The 21148-nt window shown below is 44.6% G+C and overlaps 3 protein-coding genes across 3 annotated transcripts; all 3 read left to right on the top strand.

Annotated features, from left to right (window-relative positions):
- The first annotated feature begins 16 nt into the window (after positions 1-16).
- LOC136197852 (uncharacterized) lies at positions 17-4401 on the top strand. The gene is made up of 2 exons (XM_065987709.1): positions 17-3399; positions 3461-4401. Exon 1 carries the CDS (start codon positions 17-19, stop codon positions 2300-2302), a length of 2286 nt encoding a protein of 761 aa, XP_065843781.1. The 3' UTR covers positions 2303-3399; positions 3461-4401.
- LOC136198149 (insulin-like growth factor 1 receptor) lies at positions 3956-10576 on the top strand. The gene is made up of 19 exons (XM_065988063.1): positions 3956-3978; positions 4010-4269; positions 5457-6198; positions 6339-6541; positions 6594-6854; positions 7059-7190; positions 7464-7699; positions 7863-7932; positions 7986-8077; positions 8135-8553; positions 8784-8982; positions 9038-9102; positions 9150-9276; positions 9325-9443; positions 9513-9568; positions 9633-9689; positions 9879-9951; positions 10005-10145; positions 10218-10576. Exons 1-19 carry the CDS (start codon positions 3956-3958, stop codon positions 10324-10326), a joined length of 3384 nt encoding a protein of 1127 aa, XP_065844135.1. The 3' UTR covers positions 10327-10576.
- A 3572-nt stretch (positions 10577-14148) lies between these two features.
- On the top strand, positions 14149-20160 carry LOC136197847 (insulin receptor-like). The gene is made up of 19 exons (XM_065987700.1): positions 14149-14209; positions 14270-14615; positions 15061-15802; positions 15943-16145; positions 16225-16635; positions 16684-16827; positions 17105-17322; positions 17475-17544; positions 17597-17679; positions 17733-18145; positions 18390-18588; positions 18643-18707; positions 18756-18882; positions 18931-19049; positions 19119-19174; positions 19240-19296; positions 19486-19558; positions 19612-19752; positions 19825-20160. The coding sequence occupies exons 2-19, from the start codon at positions 14537-14539 to the stop codon at positions 19931-19933; spliced, it is 3309 nt and encodes a 1102-aa protein (XP_065843772.1). The 5' UTR covers positions 14149-14209; positions 14270-14536; the 3' UTR covers positions 19934-20160.
- The last annotated feature ends 988 nt before the right edge of the window (positions 20161-21148 follow it).

Below are 21148 nucleotides of genomic sequence, written 5' to 3'. Positions count from 1 at the left end.
CCGTATTCGATCATCAATGGTTTCGAGTCTCGCCGATTTGTGCGTGAAATGCCTTTGCCGAACGGGCTACGAACTTTCACCGACCGGCATCTCGTTCCCATTGCCGTCGATCGCCGAATCAATCCTCCTCGACTCGTCGTCGCCTCGTCGTTTACCCATTCCAATCACAAACGCTCTCTTCGAGGGCTTAGCGCGACGAAGAAAGCTCACGGAACCAATTCTTCGCGTCTTTCTCGATCCGACTCGAGCGATGCTGACATCGCTTCCACTCACCTTCGTCCGATCCATGCCACACGGCGTAGGGGAGCGGAGTTTCGAGCATCGCATTCGACAGCGGAAGTTTTTACGTCACGTCGACGTTTCGTTTAGTAATTGCATTAGCGAACATCCGTTTTCGCTTGTGGACGCCTTTTCTCGCACGTGCCGGGACACGTTGCTTTCGTTTTCAGCTAGTCACGTGACCGGACATTTGGGTGTTTTGCGACTGAAAGAGTTTACGCGATTGCGTCACGTCGATCTCGGCTACACGTCGACGTCGTCGACTGATATCGAGTCTCTGTGCGCATCGTTGTCTCAGCTGCGTCATCTTGACGTTTCTGGCACGACGGCTAGTTGGTATCAAGTCTTTTGTTCTGTCAAAAGACTTTCTGAGCTGGAGCATCTTGGCATGAGCGATTTGAAGTTTTTGACAGCAAATGAATGGGACATTGTCTCTCGTCGAAACGTCAGCGCTACGTGGATAGCCGATCTGTTTTCGACTATGACTCAATTGTCTTCACTGGATATTTCGAACGTTAAATGGGACGCGTTGCAACGCTCGGTTCTTGAAGCCACGTTTCGACAAATTGTAACCGGCGCCCAATCGTTGACTCGTCTTGAAGCAAGCTTTCCCGATCTCCACGAAGTCGTTGCAGTATTGGAGAGCAGCGAGCGGTTGGAGCAAATGAGGTATTTGGCTTTTCACGGCGAAGCGACATGGATTCCAGACGTTCTTTCTAATGGGCGACTGCGCTTCATCTTCTGTTCTCATGGAAACGCCGAAAACATCGATTTCGTCAATGTATCGCTAAAGGGCGGGTTTGACTTTCAAATGGTTGCTATGACACTGCCGCACTTAGTCGTTGATAGCGGAATGAATTCGATGGATCGACGCGACGTTCTTTTTCGCGTCATGTCAGCCGCTGTGACCGTTGCTCGTTTAAAACTGTTCTGCGCCAAAAACGACCGCTCTCCTGTTGAGCGGTTTTTGGTGAACGTCATTTGCTTGAGAACGCCGTACAAAACGCGTTGTCTCGCCTGTTCGACGAGGATCCCCGGCTGTTTTTCTTACGCCTGTCCTGAACATTTTTCCGATCCGTCTGTAAACGAGCTGTGGGAAGAAATGATCGACTGCCTCTTAGAGGCGTCTCTCACTCGACCTGACGTCTTTTTCCGGACTTACAACAACCTCGTGTGGGCGTTGTGCGCTGCTCTTTTATCTCGACCGCCCGTGCTCTCCGTTGCCTTGCCATTCTTCTTAAACGCGATAACTCGTAAGGGAGCTGCAACGAGGAATCTTTTCACCACCTGCGGCAGTTGTAGTGATAGCACGCCTATGTTGGCTGGGCTGACGTCGATTTTTGAGTCTCTGGACGAGTTTGAGCGTTCTAGGTTTGCTCTCCATACGAAATGGCTTGCTCGGGTTTGCGATCAGATGGAGCAGATATCCTCACTAGGTGATCTTTCCTGCAACGATGAATTGTCACCTCCTCTCAATCGTGACATTCGTCTTCTTCTCGACATCCTCTACTACATGTGCCGCGATCTGCCAGACGCGCAGCAGCGTTTGGTTCAAGAAACTAATTTGTTGGCACTTTTGCCGTCGTATGTGCCGCTGTTGTGGAAGGAGTGCAGAATGGAGGTCAGCAAATCAGTTGCAATGTCGTCTCTGAGGTTACTGATTGCTCTGGCTGAAAACGAGTCCCTGAGGCATCGTGTGCTTTCGAAGTCATCGTTGCAGATGCTCCTCGACTGCAGTCCCTGTTTTGAGTCCAGTTATCTTACTTGTCTTCTTCTACTGTGCGAGGACGCTCATTGGCCGGCGAATGTGCTCTCTAAAGACGCAACGGCTCACAGAATGGTTACCTTGCGTTTTGGCATTCTGATGTCTTTCGAAGGAGACATTCAGCGCTATAGGTATTCGAACGGTACGTGTGCATGTCTACGAGATATGGGTCAAAGAACAGACGTTCCAAGCCCAGTAGGTTGGTTTGGACAGTACGTTCTTTCAATGATGGAGGAGGATGTTGTGCAAGTGAGCTAGTTCCAGAAGACGCGAACTACCCAATATGACGCGGCATAAAAAAAGTTCGATTTATTCTAAAAAGTCGATTGCGCCAAACACGGTCCAGCGTCTGCGTTTGCGATAGAAGGCGAGGCAGAGCGAGTTGGGTGCATTAGTTTTAAAAACGTTCTTAGTTTCGGTGGAATATATACGATGCCGAAGGTGGCACTGTATATACAGGAAAGATGTAGATTTTGATGGCAGAATGCTCGTAACGTTTTCCCTCGGAAACTTTGAGCCGGAAAACGAAGGTTTAGACATGGTTTGCCGATATGTTCTAGGATCTTCTCTCGTTCGAAGATACCGATGCATTCACTTTGACTCTCACATAAAGCGGTTTGGGAAAGAGGAAACGTTCTACGTAACAAGAGATCATTTAGGATCAGTGGAAACAGTGTACTCTGAGCGCAAGCAGGTAGTTGAGCAACAAAGCTTCAATGCTTTTGGGAGAGCGCGCAATTCGAAAAACTGGCTGCCTTTTTTGAAGAGAACAAAAACGTTTTGAACCCTAACACCGTCACGTTAAGGAGTTACGCTCATCAGCAAGCGATTCATGTGATGGGGATCATGCAGTGTGGTTCCCGTTTTGGGTCGATTCCTTTCTCCCGATCCATCTGTGGCAGATCCTTCAGATTCTCAAACAATCAATCCTTATTCTTACTTTCCTTACAATCCTCTATCGGGTCTTGATACCTCAGGATTATTTTTGAAAGGAATCTTCCAGACGATAGCGAAACCTGTAGGCGAAACCTGTAGTAAAACATGTTAAGAATGTAGTAAAGGTGGCTGAGAAAGTTGCCGTCAAGCCTGCTAAAAAGGTAGCAGAAAACCTTGTAAAATTACCAGAAAAAGTCCCCAGGGAGGCTTTTCGAACAGTTGAAAAAGTCGGAAAGGTGGCAGAAAAGGCTGTTCATGTTACAGAGCACGTTGTCAAAGAAGTTGTTGTCAAGCCTGTAAATGCTTTATCTGAGCCTTTAATTAAGGTCTATTTTAATACAGAGCCCAACTGCATTAGTGAACATTGCCATAGCAAGTGTTATACCAGGGTGCTCTGCGTTCTGCTTTGCGGCATGGAGGTAACACGTGCATGAGCTAGACTCTGTAGGACGATTTATGCACTCTAACTGTATTCTGCAGACCGGCCTCTTGACGTACGCCACTCGCTCAATTGGAAAAGGTAACAGCGCTCTTTTCACTAAAACAGAACGCATATTGATTGGAGGTACAATCCACGGCTCTGCAAGCAAAGCTTGAGGCGGTTCATTTACTTCGGGGTTTCTTTCCGAGCTCTTCGCCTATCACGTGGAAAGATTTAAAAGTTGACAATTTTATTTCAGGCGTTGGATCTGTGGTAAAACAGACCACTCATTTGTATTTTCAGTCTGTTATGCGAAAAGCAGCCATATCAGCTGCAGGAGCTATTGGAATTGACGTAGACGAAATGAATCTGGTCCTTACAGGAGCCTCTTTTCTTCTAGGAGGCCGAACAATTGATACCTGCTTGGATGAGGACAAAAAGAAGTGGTCTTTTATTCGAGGAATTTCGACGCACACAAGCGGAAATTCTGTCTTGGGATACACCGGTGATGCCATCGATGCACTTCTTTTATAACAAGGATTACCAAGTGCAACATGTTGGAATCTTATCTCATCTGGTAACTATGAGCGTGTTATTGGGGGCCACAGCCTTGGCTCTGCCGAAGCGTCCGTTTTGCTTCAGTATGGTTTTATCAATCATGCCATACTTGCAGCTAATCCAATTGGGCAAGTGAGCAGCCTGACAAAAGCGACTCTCGTTCAAAACAGATATGATCTTGTCACTGGGTATACTTTCGAGTTACTTCAGCATCCACAGGCTGTCATTCGCGATGTGCCAATTAACAAGGAAAATGCGGTTGGTCATGGATTTAAAGAAATCTACGTCCCTATACTACGCAAAGAATTTGGTTTGACTTTCGAGTGACAATCAAGACCCCGAACGTAAGGAAATGTGCAAGTGAGTCTGCATGCATGCTTGGTTTAGTTATTTGCTGATGCGCTGCTTCGTTATGCTTAAGCGCTGCTTTTAGGTTTAGGCAAGCGTGGAACATGGTAATATGTGAGAAATCAGCCTTTGCATTCGCGTACGCTAAAGAGGTGAGGCCCCTTGAAAGGGAAACCCTCTTAGGAGGCGAACATAAACGACGTACGAGAGCGTCCGCGTCTTGGAACGCAAGCCTTGACAGCGAAAATAGCGACAAACACTGTCGAAGTTGGCGCGACTCTTTTTTCGACATGCTGAGGTAAAATTTGTGGCGAACCGTGCCGCACATTCTCTCGCCAGGCTTCTTTCGCTCGGAACAGATAATCGAGTGCGTCGGCGACGATGTAAACTCTCCGTCAGAATATACAAGAAACGTTCGATCTCTCTTTGCAGCCGGCGCTAGCGGGAACACTCACAGGTAGCGTCCTAGCGTCCTAAGTGTTACGTATCCTCGTCTGCTCAAAAAGAGATAAGCAAACGATTGCTCATTCGTCCACTAGACCTCCGAAAATCATTGAAGTGTCCGGTTGTGGAAGCGAAGCCTTGGAAGCGTCCCGGATTAGCCTAGGCTACGCTATGTGGATTTCTGCTCCTGTGCTTTTCACGGTTCCCGCTTTGCTGTTACTCTGCAGCGCATTGAAAGTTGAATCCCAAGGTATCATGGTAGGAGTTCTCGCGTCGTAGTAGAATTAACGCGATCGACGTAAAAATCGAGAGTCACGTTTTACCTTTTGTGCGAGCAAGTTTACTTGCTATAATGTGATTCTTGGTTCGGCGTACCGAACAACGGTGACGTTCTTCTAGTCGCGTTCGTCCTCTCATACGCGGATGATGACGTCCGCCAGGTGCGCAATCCTGGCCTAGGCTTCACTTCGCTCGTAACTGCATACCACACTCCTAAAAATAGCTTTGTGCAAACATCAGCCCACTAAGCGTTGACCTCTGCCCTAACGACTTTCAGTAAGAGCTAATTGATTGAGTGTATACTTTTCCTGTCGCGGATGTAGATATAAGATGACCTTTTTGCTATTCACGATGCTAGCAGTTTTAGTCTTCATGAACCGAGTGTGTAGCCATGGTGTAGCCCTATATAATTTCTGTTGTCTTAAGATACTGGCTGCGAAGGCGATCTCCAACTAACGACCCGTCAAGACGTCACGAATCTAAATACAAGGAACTGCACAATAATTTATGGGTCACTTCACATCAACGGTCTAGAGCCGTCCAGCTGTTCCAATAGGAGCAGTGCTCCTCTGGACACCATTGAAGAAATACGTGGGTGTTTGTGGATTGAAAATCTTTCTCAAACTTACACGAACTTCTCCGAACTTCTACCTAATCTCCATCGAGTTGGTGGTAACTGCGTCAGCAACGCAAGTTATAGTCATACTTTTGTCATCGAAGGAAGCCTACATCTCCAAATGTTTCCCCCACAATGGCAAATTGAATTGGACAACGGATGCTTTCGCATTCAAGACGTCGATTCAGGCAATGATCTACATTTCTCAGAGTTGTTTACAGGCGCCAAGACCGAAAATAGGAGCGACTGTGTGCCCTGCCAGCAGCAATCGAATCGTTTCTATTGTCCGCAGCGGTCTCCTTTTTCGTGCAACGAATCTTATTCTGTGTTTAACGCGTCCGACTTGATGAATCTTGAGCAGTGTGTCGAGATTGGTGGCGGACTCTTCCTCTCTGGATCGTGGACTGATGACGAAGAATTAGAGAAGATCTTCAGTCAGCTGACGAGAATTCGAGGATATCTAGTCATCGCTAATGCAATTGGATTGAGAAATTTATCATTCTTCAAGAACTTAGTTAGTATTGGTGAAAGCGGGTTGAAATGGAACGAGAGGTGAGTAGATTCTATACTTTGTATTTGTTTAGCACGGTATATATCCGGACTCGCGAAATAATCGACCTGTGCATTTTACACGCCTCGTTGTTTAATACCGAAAATGTAAACTGACGTTAACTTATCTATTTTCTTTTTAGATTTTCCTTTGCGTTGTATGATAATCGCGATTTAGTGCGTTTGTGGAATAACGTCAGTCAAATTTCGATTCGCCATACACCGGTGTTGGTTCACGGAAACCCTTTTCTCTGTATGTCAGACATCGACGACCTGAGACCACACGTCTTTGGCAATGAAAGTTCAGAAACTGTTATTGGCGGAGGCAACTCACTTGTTGGAGAATGTGAGGTTTTTGCCTATATATATGTATGTATATATATGGTTTGTCATTCTAGGCAACTGGTCACCTGAGCCACCCGGGTCAGAACTGAAGCCAAATTTAACTTCAGTCAGTGGAGAGACGACCCTGGAACTAAACTGGACGAGAATTTACAAAAACGCGGCAGAATACACTTACCTCGGATCCGAGTTATTCTACGCGGAAGTCAACTTTACCGGAATCAATGCGTCGACGACCACTTGTCCTCCTTCTCTTCAAGATATTCTGATTAGATCGGAAATGGATTTTCAGTTCCAACGGCGCTTAGTTCTCTTTGGTAACGAGAGCAAACAGACACTAAAGGGGTTGAATTCTGATCGTCATTATGCCGTCTATGTTTGATCAACCGTTTTATCGCTTAGGAGTCCTGAGCGGGTACTTTTTGACTGTTCCAACGTCAGAATCTTCTCGACTCTCATTCCTGCACACTGTTAGACGCTATTTCTGTCTTGGTTGTTATGTTTCACTTTATGATTTTTAGCTGATTCCTTTAGGCTTGAATCACTTCAGGATAAAGCAGAATGCTCATGGATTTCCTGGCGCATTGCAAGTGAAGCAAATTACGTTTACCCAAAATACGTATTCGAAATCCTAGCTAAAAGTCTATCTAAAGGTAAATGTGAGTCTCCCTTTCTTGTTCAGCCTTTAATGGGAACAACCCGGCGCTTGCCGTGCCATGTACACTCTCACGCGTATTGTAGAAAGGCCGGTTACATGAAGAATTTAGTTAGAGTTAGCTAGCAAGCTACACTATCTCTAATTTGTATACGTACAAACACGTAGTACAGGAAATCCCTTATGTTTGCACATGTTTTTTTATGGAGGATAACTTTTTAGACATGCAGTACGTATGTGCCTGTACTCATTTTATAACACAAAGTTTTAGAATGCGAAAAGGAAAAGGAGAATAGTCCGCGTGTCAACTCCGCGGCTTCGGCAGCAGGAATTTGTCCCTGCTCCTATAATAATGGGACTACTTCAGTGGACAGCAGCACACGAAACGCAGCAGTTCAATTCAAATACAATAACGGCAGCGTTGAGACCAAGTCTTTTGTCTTGAATAGAAGTGGCGTTTCTGAATTTTCCCTTAGTGTATTGCCATGCTATATTTACTATGTCAGGGTAATGCCTCTACTTCTTACCTTATTAGTTAATGAAAGCTATTTATATATGCACGTTCGAATAATTAAGTATTGTCTTATGTTCTTTTAAAGATATCAGTTCTTATACTATTGCCTCGTGCACTCTTCAGTTAGGCACTGCCGTTAACGTTTCTTCTTTATAGGCAAAAATGCAAGATGAAAATAGCAACTGCAGCATTTGGAGCAACAAGCTGAAATTGTTACCTCAAATTTGTGAGACGGGATTTTTTGAAAATCAAAGTAAATAGATATAACACATTGCGTAGGTAACAAAAACGTTGTCGTCGAAAAAATGAATTTTACTGCATACCGGCATGAGTATTTGAAACCGAGGGACCTTGTTGTGATTTCGAAAAAGGTTAACAGTTACAATATTATCTCCTTTCATTAATTAATTAACTAAATTTTTCTTTAGTTGAACGTTAGTTGGACTGATCCTGGCTCCTCTCTCTGTGAAATTTTCAACTATACCGTCACATTCTCTGAGAAAACTATAATTGAACTACATTCGATCCAATTAGATGATTTCCGTTGCAACAAGAATCAGCAGGACTACGTCTGCCGGCGCACAGCGTCAAACCATTCTACTCATCAACTGAGCTTTCGTTTTAAGACGGAAAATCGTTCGTCTCTGCCTGTCGGAGTGCTCGGATTTGATTGTTTCAATCAGCTAGCAAATATTTCATTTCCTGTCAATGTTAGTAACGCAACGGTTCTGTCAAGGACTAAACCGAGCCCAAAAAAGAAGTCCGCCCTTTTCGGGTGGCTTTCCGCTATAGCAATCATACTAATAGTGGGTGTCGCTTTATACGTGCGGCGAATGAAACGAATGCGGTAAGATTTTGTGTCCAATTGTGTGCTGTGCATGCATAAAAAGAGTGGTATCCGGAGAAGCTTTTTGTCTAGTGCTGTAGTTATGCCTATTGAGCCTTTTCTGTTTGGTTCTAGAAATTTCCGTCGCACTTGAGATCGCGATTTATAAGGGAATTTGTTTTTGTTTGTTTGTTTTGCTCTTAGAATCAATGTGTGACACTTGTGCTCTAAATTGTCATATCATTTTTAAGGAAAAATATTATGGAATCAATTAGGGCTGATTTGCCAGAAGGTTATTTCAATGACGCCAATATTTCGTACGAGCAGGATGAATGGGAAATTGATCGCAAAAGTCTCCGTGTGGGCGGTCTTTTGGGTAAAGGTGCCTTTGGCCAAGTCTTTGAGGGAGTGTTAGATAAAGGTGATACAGCCGAACCAGTGGCGATAAAAGTATGGAATATAATATTTCTAACTCAATTATGACTCATGAGGTTTTTCTGGGTAGTGTCCCAATGCTTTTTCAAAGCCATTTGAGAAAGTTCTTTTTCTAAAAGAAGCTTCTGTTATGAAGTACTTTTTTGTCGCGGCAGTTCAATTTAATTTGCTTTGCTTTGCAGGAATTTTGTCTGCGATTATATTGTCCGTTTGATTGGAATTATCTCTGAAAAAGATCCGGTTTACGTTGTCATGGAACTGATGGGCAATGGCGATTTGAAATCGTATCTTCGATCCGTGAGACCGTCGGTAAAGGAGAGAAACATCACAAAATAGCCAGGCAATGTTTAATTTTAGAACGATTCATCACTCTCTGCCATTAGCCCTTTCCCGTTTACCGAAGGCCAGATTCTTACCATGGCTGCAGAAATAGCCTCAGGAATGGCCTACCTAACCGAAAGGAAATTTGTCCACCGGTGATTTTGAATACCTTTATCTTTCTTTCAATAAAATTACGTGACGTCTAATTTCTTTTTTGAATGCAGAGACTTGGCTGCCAGAAACTGCCTGGTTTCGTCTTCTAATGTGGTCAAGATAGGAGGTACAGTACTGTGTCAATTTTTTAATAATAGTTTTTTTACCGCAAATGATGATTTATCTTGCAGATTTTGGAATGGCTCGTGACGTCCAGCTTGAAGACTACTACAGGAAATGCGGCAGAGGTAAGATAAGTTTGCCTAACGTGTCAGATCTTGAGCGCGCGATCTCTGTCAAAATGACCGGTCAGCGTCCAGGGCATGTGAAGCAAAATATACAAATAATTTCTATAAATTATATGTGAATGCGCTGCTAAAAATTACCGGGCAAACCGGCTAATAGTGTTTTGGACACGGATTTAAGTTTATTTGTAGGTCCTATGCCTATTCGCTGGATGGCACCCGAATCGCTACGTGATGGCGTCTTCACTCACTTCTCCGACGTTTGGTGAAGACGGACAGACACGTTTTATAATTCACGTGTGTAATTCGGTCGTGCAGGTCCTACGGGGTCGTTTTGTGGGAAATTTTCGCACTCGGAGCTCTGCCTTATCCCGGCTTGTCAAACGAGGAGGTTGTCTCCTTTGTTGGAAAAGGAAACAAGTTGAAAGTCGACGTGTCGCAGGAATGGCCAAGTGTTCTGTGAGCTTCGTTTCTTCTGCTCTTACATTCATGCACAGCTGTAAGTATGACCGCTTTTTTTGCGTTATATAGGGATCGTATTATGAATCAATGCTGGGAATGCGACCCCTTGTCGCGTCCAGGTTTCGTGGACATTCTTCTCGACCTTCCAGCTCTTACCGGTTGTGAAGTTTCAATATGATATGATGATTGCAATTTCCAACGATGATGAGATTAGCAATATAACTTGCAAGGTAGATACGATATTACAAACATTATCTGCATGAAACATTGTATATATATCTACTTGTACGTCCATGTAGCACAGCATGCACAACAGTCAGCATGCAAGTACAGTAGAATTTGTGAAACACTTGCAGTTAGTTTTTTAATGTTTAGTGTCAAAGAGTTCCTGACTTCCTCCGGGTAGTTTTTGGTTCCCCGTATTCGTTCATCAATGGTTTCGAGTCTCGCCGATTTGTGCGTGAAAAGCCTTTGCCGAACGGGCTACGAACATTCACCGACCGGCATCTCGTTCCCATTGCCGTCGATCGCCGAATCAATACTCCTCGACTCGTCGTCGCCGCGTCGTTTACCCATTCCAATCGCAAACGCTCTCTTCGAGGGCTTAGCGCGACGAAGAAAGCTCACGGAACAAATTCTTCGCGTCTTTCTCGATCCGAATCGAGCGATGCTGACATCGCTTCCACTCACCTTCGTCCGATCCATGCCACACGGCGTAGGGGAGCGGAGTTTCGAGCATCGCATTCGACAGCGGAAGTTTTTACGTCACGTCGACGTTTCGTTTAGTAATTGGATTAGCGAACATCCGTTTTCGCTTGTGGACGCCTTTGCTCGCACGTGCAGGGACACGTTGCTTTCGTTTTCAGCTAGTCACGTGACGGGACATTTGGGTGTTTTACGACTGAAAGAGTTTACGCGATTGCGTCACGTCGATCTCGGCTACACGTCGACGTCATCGACTGATATCGAGTCTCTGTGCGCATCGTTGTCCCAGCTGCGTCATCTCGACGTTTCTGGCACGACGGCTAGTTGGTATCAAGTCTTTTGTTCTGTCAAAAGACTTTCTGAGCTGGAGCATCTTGGCATGAGCGATTTGAAGTTTTTGACGGCGAATGAATGGGGCATTGTCTCTCGTCGAAACGTCAGCGCTGCGTGGATAGGCAATCTTTTTTCGACTTTGACTCGATTGTCTTCGCTGGATATTTCGAACGTTCAATGGGACGCGTTGCAACGCTCGGTTCTTGAAGCCACGTTTCGACAAATTGTAACCGGCGCCCAATCGTTGACTCGTCTTGAAGCAAGCTTTCCCCGTCTCCACGAAGTTGTTGCACAATTGGAGAGCAGCGAGCGGTTGGAGTAAATGAGGTATTTGGCTTTTCACGGCGAAGCGACATGGATTCCAGACAATCTTTCTAATGGGCGACTGCGCTTCATCTGCTGTTCTCATCGAAACGCCGAAAACATCGATTTCGTCAATATATCGCTAAAGGGCGGGTCGGACTTTCAAATGTTTGCCATGACACTGCCGCACTTAGTCGTTGATAGCGGAATGAATGCGATGGATCGACGCGACGTTCTTTTTCGCGTCATGTCAGCCGCTGTGACCGTTGCTCGTTTAAAACTGTTCTGCGCCAAAAACGACCGCTCTCCCGTTGAGCGGTTTTTGGTGAACGTCATTTGCTTGAGAACGCCGTACAAAACGCGTTGTCTCGCCTGTTCGACGAGGATCCCCGGCTGTTCTTCTCACGCCTGTCCTGATCATTTTTCTGATCCGTCTGTAAACGAGCTGTGGGATGAAATGATCGAATGCCTCTTAGAGGCGTCTCTCACTCGACCTGACGTCTTTTTCCGGACTTACAACAACCTCGTGTGGGCGTTGTGCGCTGCTCTTTTATCTCGACCGCCCGTGCTCTCCGTTGCCTTGCCATTCTTCTTGAACGCGATAACTCGTAAGGGAGCTCCAACGAGGAATCTTTTCACCACCTGCGGCAGTTGTAGTGATAGCACGCCTATGTTGGCTGGGCTGACGTCGATTTTTGAGTCTCTGAACGAGTTTGAGCGTTCTGGGTTTGCTCTCCATACGAAATGGCTTGCTCGGGTTTGCGATCAGATGGAGCAGATATCCTCACTAGGTGATCTTTCCTGCAACGATGAATTGTCACCTCCTCTCAATCGTGACATTCGTCTTCTTCTCGACATCCTCTACTACATGTGCCGCGATCTGCCAGACGCGCAGCAGCGTTTGGTTCAAGAAACTAATTTGTTGGCACTTTTGCCGTCGTATGTGCCGCCGTTGTGGAAAGAATGCCGAATGGAGGTCAGCAAATCAGTTGCAATGTCGTCTCTGAGGTTACTGATTGCTCTGGCTGAAAACGAGTCCCTGAGGCATCGTGTGCTTTCGGCGGCATCATTGCAGATGCTCCTCGACTGTAGTCCCTGTTTTGAGTCCAGTTATCTTACTTGTCTTCTTCTGCTGTGCGAGGACGCTCATTGGCCGGCGGATGTGCTCTCTAAAGACGCATCGGCTCACAGAATGGTTACCTTGCGTTTTGGCATTCTGATGTCTTTCGAAGGAGACATTCAGCGCTATAGGTATTCGAACGGTACTTGTGCATGTCTACGAGATATGGGTCAAAGAACAGACGTTCCAAGCCCAGTAGGCTGGTTTGGAAAGTACGTTCTTTCAATGATGGAGGAGGATGTTGTGCAAGTGAGCTAGTTTTGACCAGAAGACGCGAACTACCCAATACGGGCTTTGTGAAACACGAATTATATTCTTTCGGCTGCCCGGCTCGCAAGGTGAACGTGAGTCCGTTACATTTGTCTATTTCGCGTCGACTGCGAGTCTACATTCAGCTAAAGCCTTTCGTTCCACTGTAAGGCCTTCATCCGAGGAAAGGAAAGCGAAGTTTGACGCGGCATAAAAAAACTTCGATTTATTGTAAAAAGTCGATTGCGCCAAACACGGTCCAGCGTCTGCGTTTGCGAGAGTAGGCGAGGCAGAGCGAGTTGGGTGCATTAGTTTTAAAAACGTTCTTAGTTTCGGTGTGAATATATACGATGCCGAAGGTGGCACTGTATACAGGAAAGATGTCGATTTTGATGGCAGAATGCTCGTAGCGTTTTCCCTCGGAAACTTTGAGCTGGAATACGAAGGTTTAGACATGGTTTGCCGATATTTTCTAGGATCTTCTCTCGTTCGAAGATACCGATGCATTCACTTTGACTCTCACATAAAGCGGTTTGGGAAAGAGGAAACGTTCTACGTAACAAGAGATCATTTAGGATCAGTGGAAACAGTGTACTCTGAGCGCAAGCATGTATAGTTGGGCAACAAAGCTGCAATGCTTTTGGGAGAGCGCGCAATTCGAAAAACTGGCTGCCTTTTGAAGAGAACAAAAACGTTTTTGAACCCTAACACCGTCACGTTAAGGAGTTACGCTCATCAGCAAGCGATTCATGTGATGGGGATCATGCAGTGTGGTTCCCGATTGTACGATCCTGTTTTGGGTCGATTCCTTTCTCCCGATCCATCTGTGGCAGATCCTTCAACAATCAATCCTTATTCTTACTTTCCTTACAATCCTCTATCGGGTCTTGATACCTCAGGATTCTTTTTGAAAGGAATCTTCCAGACGATAGCGAAACCTGTAGTAAAACATTTTAAGAATGTAGTAAAGGTGGCTGAGAAAGTTGTTTCTATACTACGCAAAGAATTTGGTTTGACTTTCGAGTGACAATCAAGACCCCGAACGTAGTAAGGAAATGTGCAAGTGAGTCTGCATGCATGCTTGGTTTAGTTATTTGCTGATGCGCTGCTCCGTTATGCTTAAGCGCTGCTTTTAGGTTTAGGCAAGCATGGAACATGGAAATTTGTGAGAAAATCAGCCGTTGCATTAGCGTACGCTAAAGAGGTGAGGCCCCTTGAAAGGGAAACACTGGTAGGAGGCGAACATAAACGACGTACGAGAGCGTCCACGTCTTAGAACGCAAGCCTTGACAGTGAAAATAGCGACAAACACTGTCGAAGTTGGCGCGACTCTTTTTTCGACAATGCTGAGGTAATTTGAGGACGAACCGTTCCGCACATTCTCTCGCCAGTCTTTTTTCGCTCGGAATAGATAATCGAGTGCGTCGGCGGCGATGTAAACTCTCCGTCAGAATAAGAAACGTTCGATCTCTCTTTGCAGCCGGCGCTAGGGGGAACACTCACACTAGGTAGAAGTCCTAGCGTCCTAAGTGTTACGTATCCTCGTCTGCTCAAAAAGAGATAAGGGAACGATTGCTCATTCGTCCACTAGACCTAGGGAAAATCATTGAAATGTCCGGTTGTGGAAGCAAAGTCTTCGAAGCGTCCCGGATTAGCCTATCTAGGCTTCGTTTACGCTATGTGGATTTCTGCTCGAGTGCTTTTCACGGTTCCCGCTTTACTGTTACTCTGCAGCGCATTGAAAGTTGAATCCCAAGGTATCATGGTAGTTCTCGCGTCGTAGTAGAATTAACGCGAGATCGACGTATAATAAACGAGAGTCACATTTTACCTTTTGTGCGAGCAAGTTTACTTGCTAATGTGATTCTTGGTTCGGCGTACCGAACAACGGTGACGTTCATCTAGTCGCGTTCATCCTCTCATACGCGGATGATGACGTCCGCCAGGTTTGCGCAATCCTGGCCTAGACTTCTCTTCGCTCGTAACTGCAGGCCATATTCCTAAAAATAGCCTTATGCAAACATAACCCCACTAAGCATTGACCTCTGCCCAAACGACTTTCAGTAAGAGGTAATTGATTGAGTGTAGGCGTTTCCTGTCGCGGATGTAAGTATAAGATGACCTTTTGGCTATTCACGATGCTAGCAGTTTCCGTCTTTATGACCCGAGTGTGTAGCCCTATATAATTTCTGTTGTCTTCAGATACTGGCTGCGAAGTCAATCTCCAATTGACGACCCGTCAAGACGTCGCGAATCTAAATACAAGGAACTGCACAATAATTAATGGGTCACTTCACATCAACGGTCTAGAGCCGTCCAGCTGTTCCAATAGGAGCAGTGCTCCTCTGGACACCATTGAAGAAATACGTGGGTGTTTGTGGATTGAAAATCTTTCTCAAACTTACACGAACTTCTCCGAACTTCTACCTAATCTCCATCGAGTTGGTGGTAACTGCGTCAGAAGCGCACGTGATTATCATACTTTTGTCATCGAAGGAAGCCCATATCTCCAAATGCTTCCCCGACAATGGCCGATTCAGTTGGACAACGGTTGCTTTCACATTCAAGACGTCGACTCAGACAATGATCTAGATTTCTCAAAGTTGTTTACATGCGCCAAGACCAAAAATAGGAGCGACTGTGTGCCCTGCCAGCAGCATTCGAATCGTTTCTATTGTCCGCAGCGGTCTCCTTTTTCGTGCAACGAATCTTATTCGGCGTTTAACGCGTCCGACTTGATGTGTCTTGAACAGTGTGTCGAGATTGGTGGCGGACTCTTCCTCTCTGGATCGTGGACTGATGACGAAGAATTAGAGAAGATCTTCAGTCAGCTGACGAGAATTCGAGGATATCTAGTCATCGCTAATACAATTGGATTGAGAAGTTTATCATTCTTCAAGAACTTAGTTAGTATTGGTGAAAGCGGGTTGAAATGGAACGAGAGGTGAGTAGGGGCTATACTTTGTATTTGTTTTGCACGGTATATATCCGGACTCGCGAAATAATAGACCTGTGCATTGTACACGCCTCTTTGTTTAATACCGAAAATGTAATCTGATGTTAACTTATCTATTTTCTTTTTAGATTTTCCTTTGCGTTGTATGATAATCGCGATTTAGTGCGTTTGTGGAATAACGTCAGTCAAATTTCGATTCGCCATACACCGGTGTTGGTTCACGGAAACCCTTTTCTCTGTATGTCAGACATCGACGACCTGAGACCACACGTCTTTGGCAATGAAAGTTCAGAAACTGTTATTGGCGGAGGCAACTCACTCTTTGGAGAATGTGAGGTTTTTGCCTTCAGGCCTATATGTATATGTATATATATATGGTTTGTCGTTATATATATGGTTTGTCGTTCTAGGCAACTGGTCACCTGAGCCACCCGGGTCAGAACTGAAGCCAAATTTAACTTCGATCAGTGGAGAGACGACCCTGGAACTAAACTGGACGAGAATTTACAAAAACGCGACAGAATACACTTACCTCGGATCCGAGTTATTCTACGCGGAAGTCAACTTTACCAGAATCAATGCGTCGACGACCACTTGTCCTCCTTCTCTTCAAGATATTCTGGAAAGATCGGAAATGGATTTTCAGTTCCAACGGCGCTTAGTTCTCTTTGGTAGCGAGAGCAAACAGACACTAAAGGGGTTGAATTTTGGTCGTCATTATGCCGTCTATGTTCGATCAACGGTTTTATCGCTTAGGAGTTCTAAGCGGCTTTTTGACTGTTCGAACGTCAGAATCTTCTCGACTCTCATTTCTACACGCTGTGAGAAGCTATTTCCTTGTTGTTATGTTTCACGTTTATGATTTTTAGCTAATTCCAGTACGGATTCCTTTAGGCTGGAATCACTTCAGGATAAAGCAGAATGCTCGTGGATTTCCTGGCGCATTGCAAGTGAAGAAAATTACGTTTACCCAAAATACGTATTCGAAATCCTAGCTAAAAGTCCATCTAAAGGTAAATTTGAGAGTCTCCCTTTCTGTTTCAGCCTTTACTGGGAACAACCCGGCGCTTTCCGTGCTATGTACACTCTCACGCGTATTGTAGAAAGGCCGGTTACAAGAAGAATTTAGTTAGAGTTAGCTGCTTAGCAAGCTGCAGTATCTCTAATTTTGTATACCTACAAACATATAGTACAGGAATTCCTCATGTTTACACATTTCTTTTTATGGATGATAACTTTCTTTAGGCATGCATAACGTGCCCGTAATCATTTGATAGCACAATATTTTAGAATGCGAAAAGGAAAACGACACCTCTACACCTTCCGCAGCAGGCATTTGTCCCTGCTCCTATAATGGAATTACTTCAGTAGACAACAGCACACGAAACGCATCCGTTCAATTCAAATACAATAACGGCAGCGTTAAGATCAAGTCTTTTGTCTTGAATAAAAGTGGCGTTTCTGAATTTTCCCTAAATATACTGCCATGCTATATTTACTACGTCAGGGTAATGTCTGTATTTCTTACTTTAATTAATGAAAGCTATTTTTATATGCACGTCAATATTATTTAGTTTTAATTGCCTTATGTTTTAAAATTATCAGTTTTATGCTATTACCTCGTTCACTCTGTACTGTCGTTAACTTTTCCTTTTTATAGGCAAAATTGCAATATGAAAATAACACTTGCAGCAATTGGAGCAAAAAGCTAAAATTGTTACCTAAAATTTGTGAGTCTGGATATTTGAAAATCAAAGGGAATAGATGTAACACATTGCGTAGGTAATGTAAACATTGTCAAAAAAATGAATTTTTCTGCGTATGGGTATTTGAAAAAAAAGGATTCTACTTCGATTTTGAAAAAGGTGGACAGTTACAATATCAACTCTTTTCAACAATTAACTAAATTTTGCTTTAGTTGAACGTAAGTTGGACTGATCCAGGCTCGTCTCTCTGTGGCATTGTCGACTACAGAGTCAAATTTTCGGGGAATATATCGAAAAAGTCGATCCAACCAGATGGTTTCCGTTGCGACAAGAATCGTCAGAGCTTCTTCTGTCGGCGCACAATGTCAAACACTTCTACTCATCAACTGAGCCTTCATTTTAGAACGGATGCGCCTTTGTCTTTGATTGTCAGAGTGCTCGGATCGGATTGTTCCAATTGGGAACAGCTAGCAAATATTTCAGTTTTTGTCAATGCAACGATTGTCGACGCAACGGTTCAACCAAGCACTGATTTTAAATCCACCTTGTTCGGAGGTACTTTTGCCGGTACAATCGTACTAATAGTGTCTGTCGCTTTTTACGTGCGGCGAATGAAAAAAATGCGGTAAGATTTTGTGTCTATTTGTGTTCTGTGCATGCATGAAACAAGAGGTATCATGCGAACCTTTTTCAAAAAGGTCTATTAGTTATGTCTAGTGAGCCTTTTCGTTTCGGTTCTAGAAATTTCCTTTGCACTTGAGATTGCGATTCATAAGGGAATTTTTTTGTTTGTTTGTTTCTTTTGCTATTGGATTCAATGTTTTACCCGATGGCACTTGCTCTCTCTAATTTGTCAAATTATTTTTAAGGAAAAATATTATGGAATCAATTAGGGCTGAGTTGCCTGAAGGTTATTTCAATGACGCAAATATTTCGTACGAGCAGGATGAATGGGAAATTGACCGCAAAAGTCTCCGTGTGGGCGGTCTTTTGGGGAAAGGTGCCTTTGGCCAAGTCTTTGAGGGAGTGTTAGATAAAGGTGATACAGCCGAACCCGTTGCGATAAAAGTATGGAATATAATATGTCTAACTCAATTATGACTCATGAGGTTTTCTGGGTAGTGTCCCAATGCTTTTTCAAAGCCATTTGAGAAAGTTCTTTTTCTAAAAGAAGCTTCTGTTATGAAGTACTTTTTTTGTCGCGGCAGTTCAATTTAATTTGCTTTGCTTTGCAGGAATTTTGTCTGCGATTATATTGTCCGTTTGATTGGAATTATCTCTGAAAAAGATCCGGTTTACGTTGTCATGGAACTGATGGGCAATGGCGATTTGAAATCGTATCTTCGATCCGTGAGACCGTCGGTAAAGGAGAGAAACATCACAAAATAGCCAGGCAATGTTTAATTTTAGAACGATTCATCACTCTCTGCCATTAGCCCTTTCCCGTTTACCGAAGGCCAGATTCTTACCATGGCTGCAGAAATAGCCTCAGGAATGGCCTACCTAACCGAAAGGAAATTTGTCCACCGGTGATTTTGAATACCTTTATCTTTCTTTCAATAAAATTACGTGACGTCTAATTTCTTTTTTGAATGCAGAGACTTGGCTGCCAGAAACTGCCTGGTTTCGTCTTCTAATGTGGTTAAGATAGGAGGTACAGTACTGTGTCAATTTTTTAATAATAGTTTTTTTTACCGCAAATGATGATTTATCTTGCAGATTTTGGAATGGCTCGTGACGTCCAGCTTGAAGACTACTACAGGAAATGCGGCAGAGGTAGGATAAGTTTGCCTAACGTGTCAGATCTTGAGCGCGCGATCTCTGTCAAAATGACCGGTCAGCGTCCAGGGCATGTGAAGCAAAATATAAAAATAATTTCTATAAATTATATGTGAATACGCTGCTAAAAATTACCGGGCAAACCGGCTAATAGTGTTTTGGACACGGATTTAAGTTTATTTGTAGGTCCTATGCCTATTCGCTGGATGGCACCCGAATCGCTACGTGATGGCGTCTTCACTCACTTCTCCGACGTTTGGTGAAGACGGACAGACACGTTTTATAATTCACGTGTGTAATTCGGTCGTGCAGGTCCTACGGGGTCGTTTTGTGGGAAATTTTCGCACTCGGAGCTCTGCCTTATCCCGGCTTGTCAAACGAGGAGGTTGTCTCCTTTGTTGGAAAAGGAAACAAGTTGAAAGTCGACGTGTCGCAGGAATGGCCAAGTGTTCTGTGAGCTTCGTTTCTTCTGCTCTTACATTCATGCACAGCTGTAAGTATGACCGCTTTTTTTGCGTTATATAGGGATCGTATTATGAATCAATGCTGGGAATGCGACCCCTTGTCGCGTCCAAGTTTCGTGGACATTCTTCTCGACCTTCCAGCTCTTACCGGTTGTGAAGTTTCAATATGATATGATGATTGCAATTTCCAACGATGATGAGATTAGCAATATAGCTTGCAAGGTAGATACGATATTACAAACATTATCTGCATGAAACATTGTATATATATCTACTTGTACGTCCATGTAGCACAGCATGCACAACAGTCAGCATGCAAGTACAGTAGAATTTGTGAAACACTTGCAGTTAGTTTTTTAATGTTTAGTGTCAAAGAGTTCCTGACTTCCTCCGGGTAGTTTTTGGTTCCCCGTATTCGTTCATCAATGGTTTCGAGTCTCGCCGATTTGTGCGTGAAAAGCCTTTGCCGAACGGGCTACGAACATTCACCGACCGGCATCTCGTTCCCATTGCCGTCGATCGCCGAATCAATACTCCTCGACTCGTCGTCGCCGCGTCGTTTACCCATTCCAATCGCAAACGCTCTCTTCGAGGGCTTAGCGCGACGAAGAAAGCTCACGGAAAAAATTCTTCGCCTCTTTCTCGATCCGAATCGAGCGATGCTGACATCGCTTCCACTCACCTTCGTCCGATCCATGCCACACGGCGTAGGGGAGCGGAGTTTCGAGCATCGCATTCGACAGCGGAAGTTTTTACGTCACGTCGACGTTTCGTTTAGTAATTGGATTAGCGAACATCCGTTTTCGCTTGTGGACGCCTTTGCTCGCACGTGCAGGGACACGTTGCTTTCGTTTTCAGCTAGTCACGTGACGGGACATTTGGGCGTTTTGCGACTGAAAGAGTTTACGCGATTGCGTCACGTCGATCTCGGCTACACGTCGACGTCGTCGACTGATATCGAGTCTCTGTGCGCATCGTTGTCCCAGCTGCGTCATCTCGACGTTTCTGGCACGACGGCTAGTTGGTATCAAGTCTTTTGTTCTGTCAAAAGACTTTCTAAGCTGGAGCATCTTGGCATGAGCGATTTGAAGTTTTTGACGGCAAATGAATGGGGCATTGTCTCTCGTCGAAACGTCAGCGCTACGTGGATAGCCGATCTTTTTTCGACTATGACACGATTGTCTTCGCTGGATATTTCGAACGTTAAATGGGACGCGTTGCAACGCTCGGTTCTTGAAGCGACGTTTCGACAAATTGTAACTGGCGCCCAATCGTTGACTCGTCTTGAAGCAAGCTTTCCCGATCTCGACGAAGTCGTTGCGGAATTGGAGAGCAGCGATCGGTTGGAGCAAATGACATATTTGGCTTTTCACGGCGAAGCGACA

The sequence above is a fragment of the Oscarella lobularis genome, chromosome 18 (assembly GCF_947507565.1).
Source record: "Oscarella lobularis chromosome 18, ooOscLobu1.1, whole genome shotgun sequence".
In the NCBI taxonomy this organism is placed as follows: Eukaryota; Metazoa; Porifera; class Homoscleromorpha; order Homosclerophorida; family Oscarellidae; genus Oscarella; species Oscarella lobularis.
The sequence above is the reverse complement of the archived record's forward strand: the minus strand, read 5'-3'. Positions and strand labels throughout refer to the sequence as shown.

Excerpts from the sequence above, each read along its gene's own strand:
- LOC136198149 (XM_065988063.1), top strand. The coding sequence starts at position 3,956 with ATGTTGGAATCTTATCTCATCTG. Across the intron at positions 7,191-7,463 it reads AGCTAAAAGTCTATCTAAAG|AATGCGAAAAGGAAAAGGAG; the intron begins GTAAATGTGAGT and ends ACAAAGTTTTAG. Across the intron at positions 8,554-8,783 it reads CGGCGAATGAAACGAATGCG|GAAAAATATTATGGAATCAA; the intron begins GTAAGATTTTGT and ends ATCATTTTTAAG.
- LOC136197852 (XM_065987709.1), top strand. The coding sequence starts at position 17 with ATGGTTTCGAGTCTCGCCGATTTGTGCGTGAAATGCCTTTGCCGAACG.
- LOC136197847 (XM_065987700.1), top strand. The coding sequence starts at position 14,537 with ATGTGGATTTCTGCTCGAGTGCTTTTCACGGTTCCCGCTTTACTGTTA. Across the intron at positions 17,323-17,474 it reads GCTATATTTACTACGTCAGG|GCAAAATTGCAATATGAAAA; the intron begins GTAATGTCTGTA and ends TCCTTTTTATAG. Across the intron at positions 19,559-19,611 it reads ACTCACTTCTCCGACGTTTG|GTCCTACGGGGTCGTTTTGT; the intron begins GTGAAGACGGAC and ends TCGGTCGTGCAG.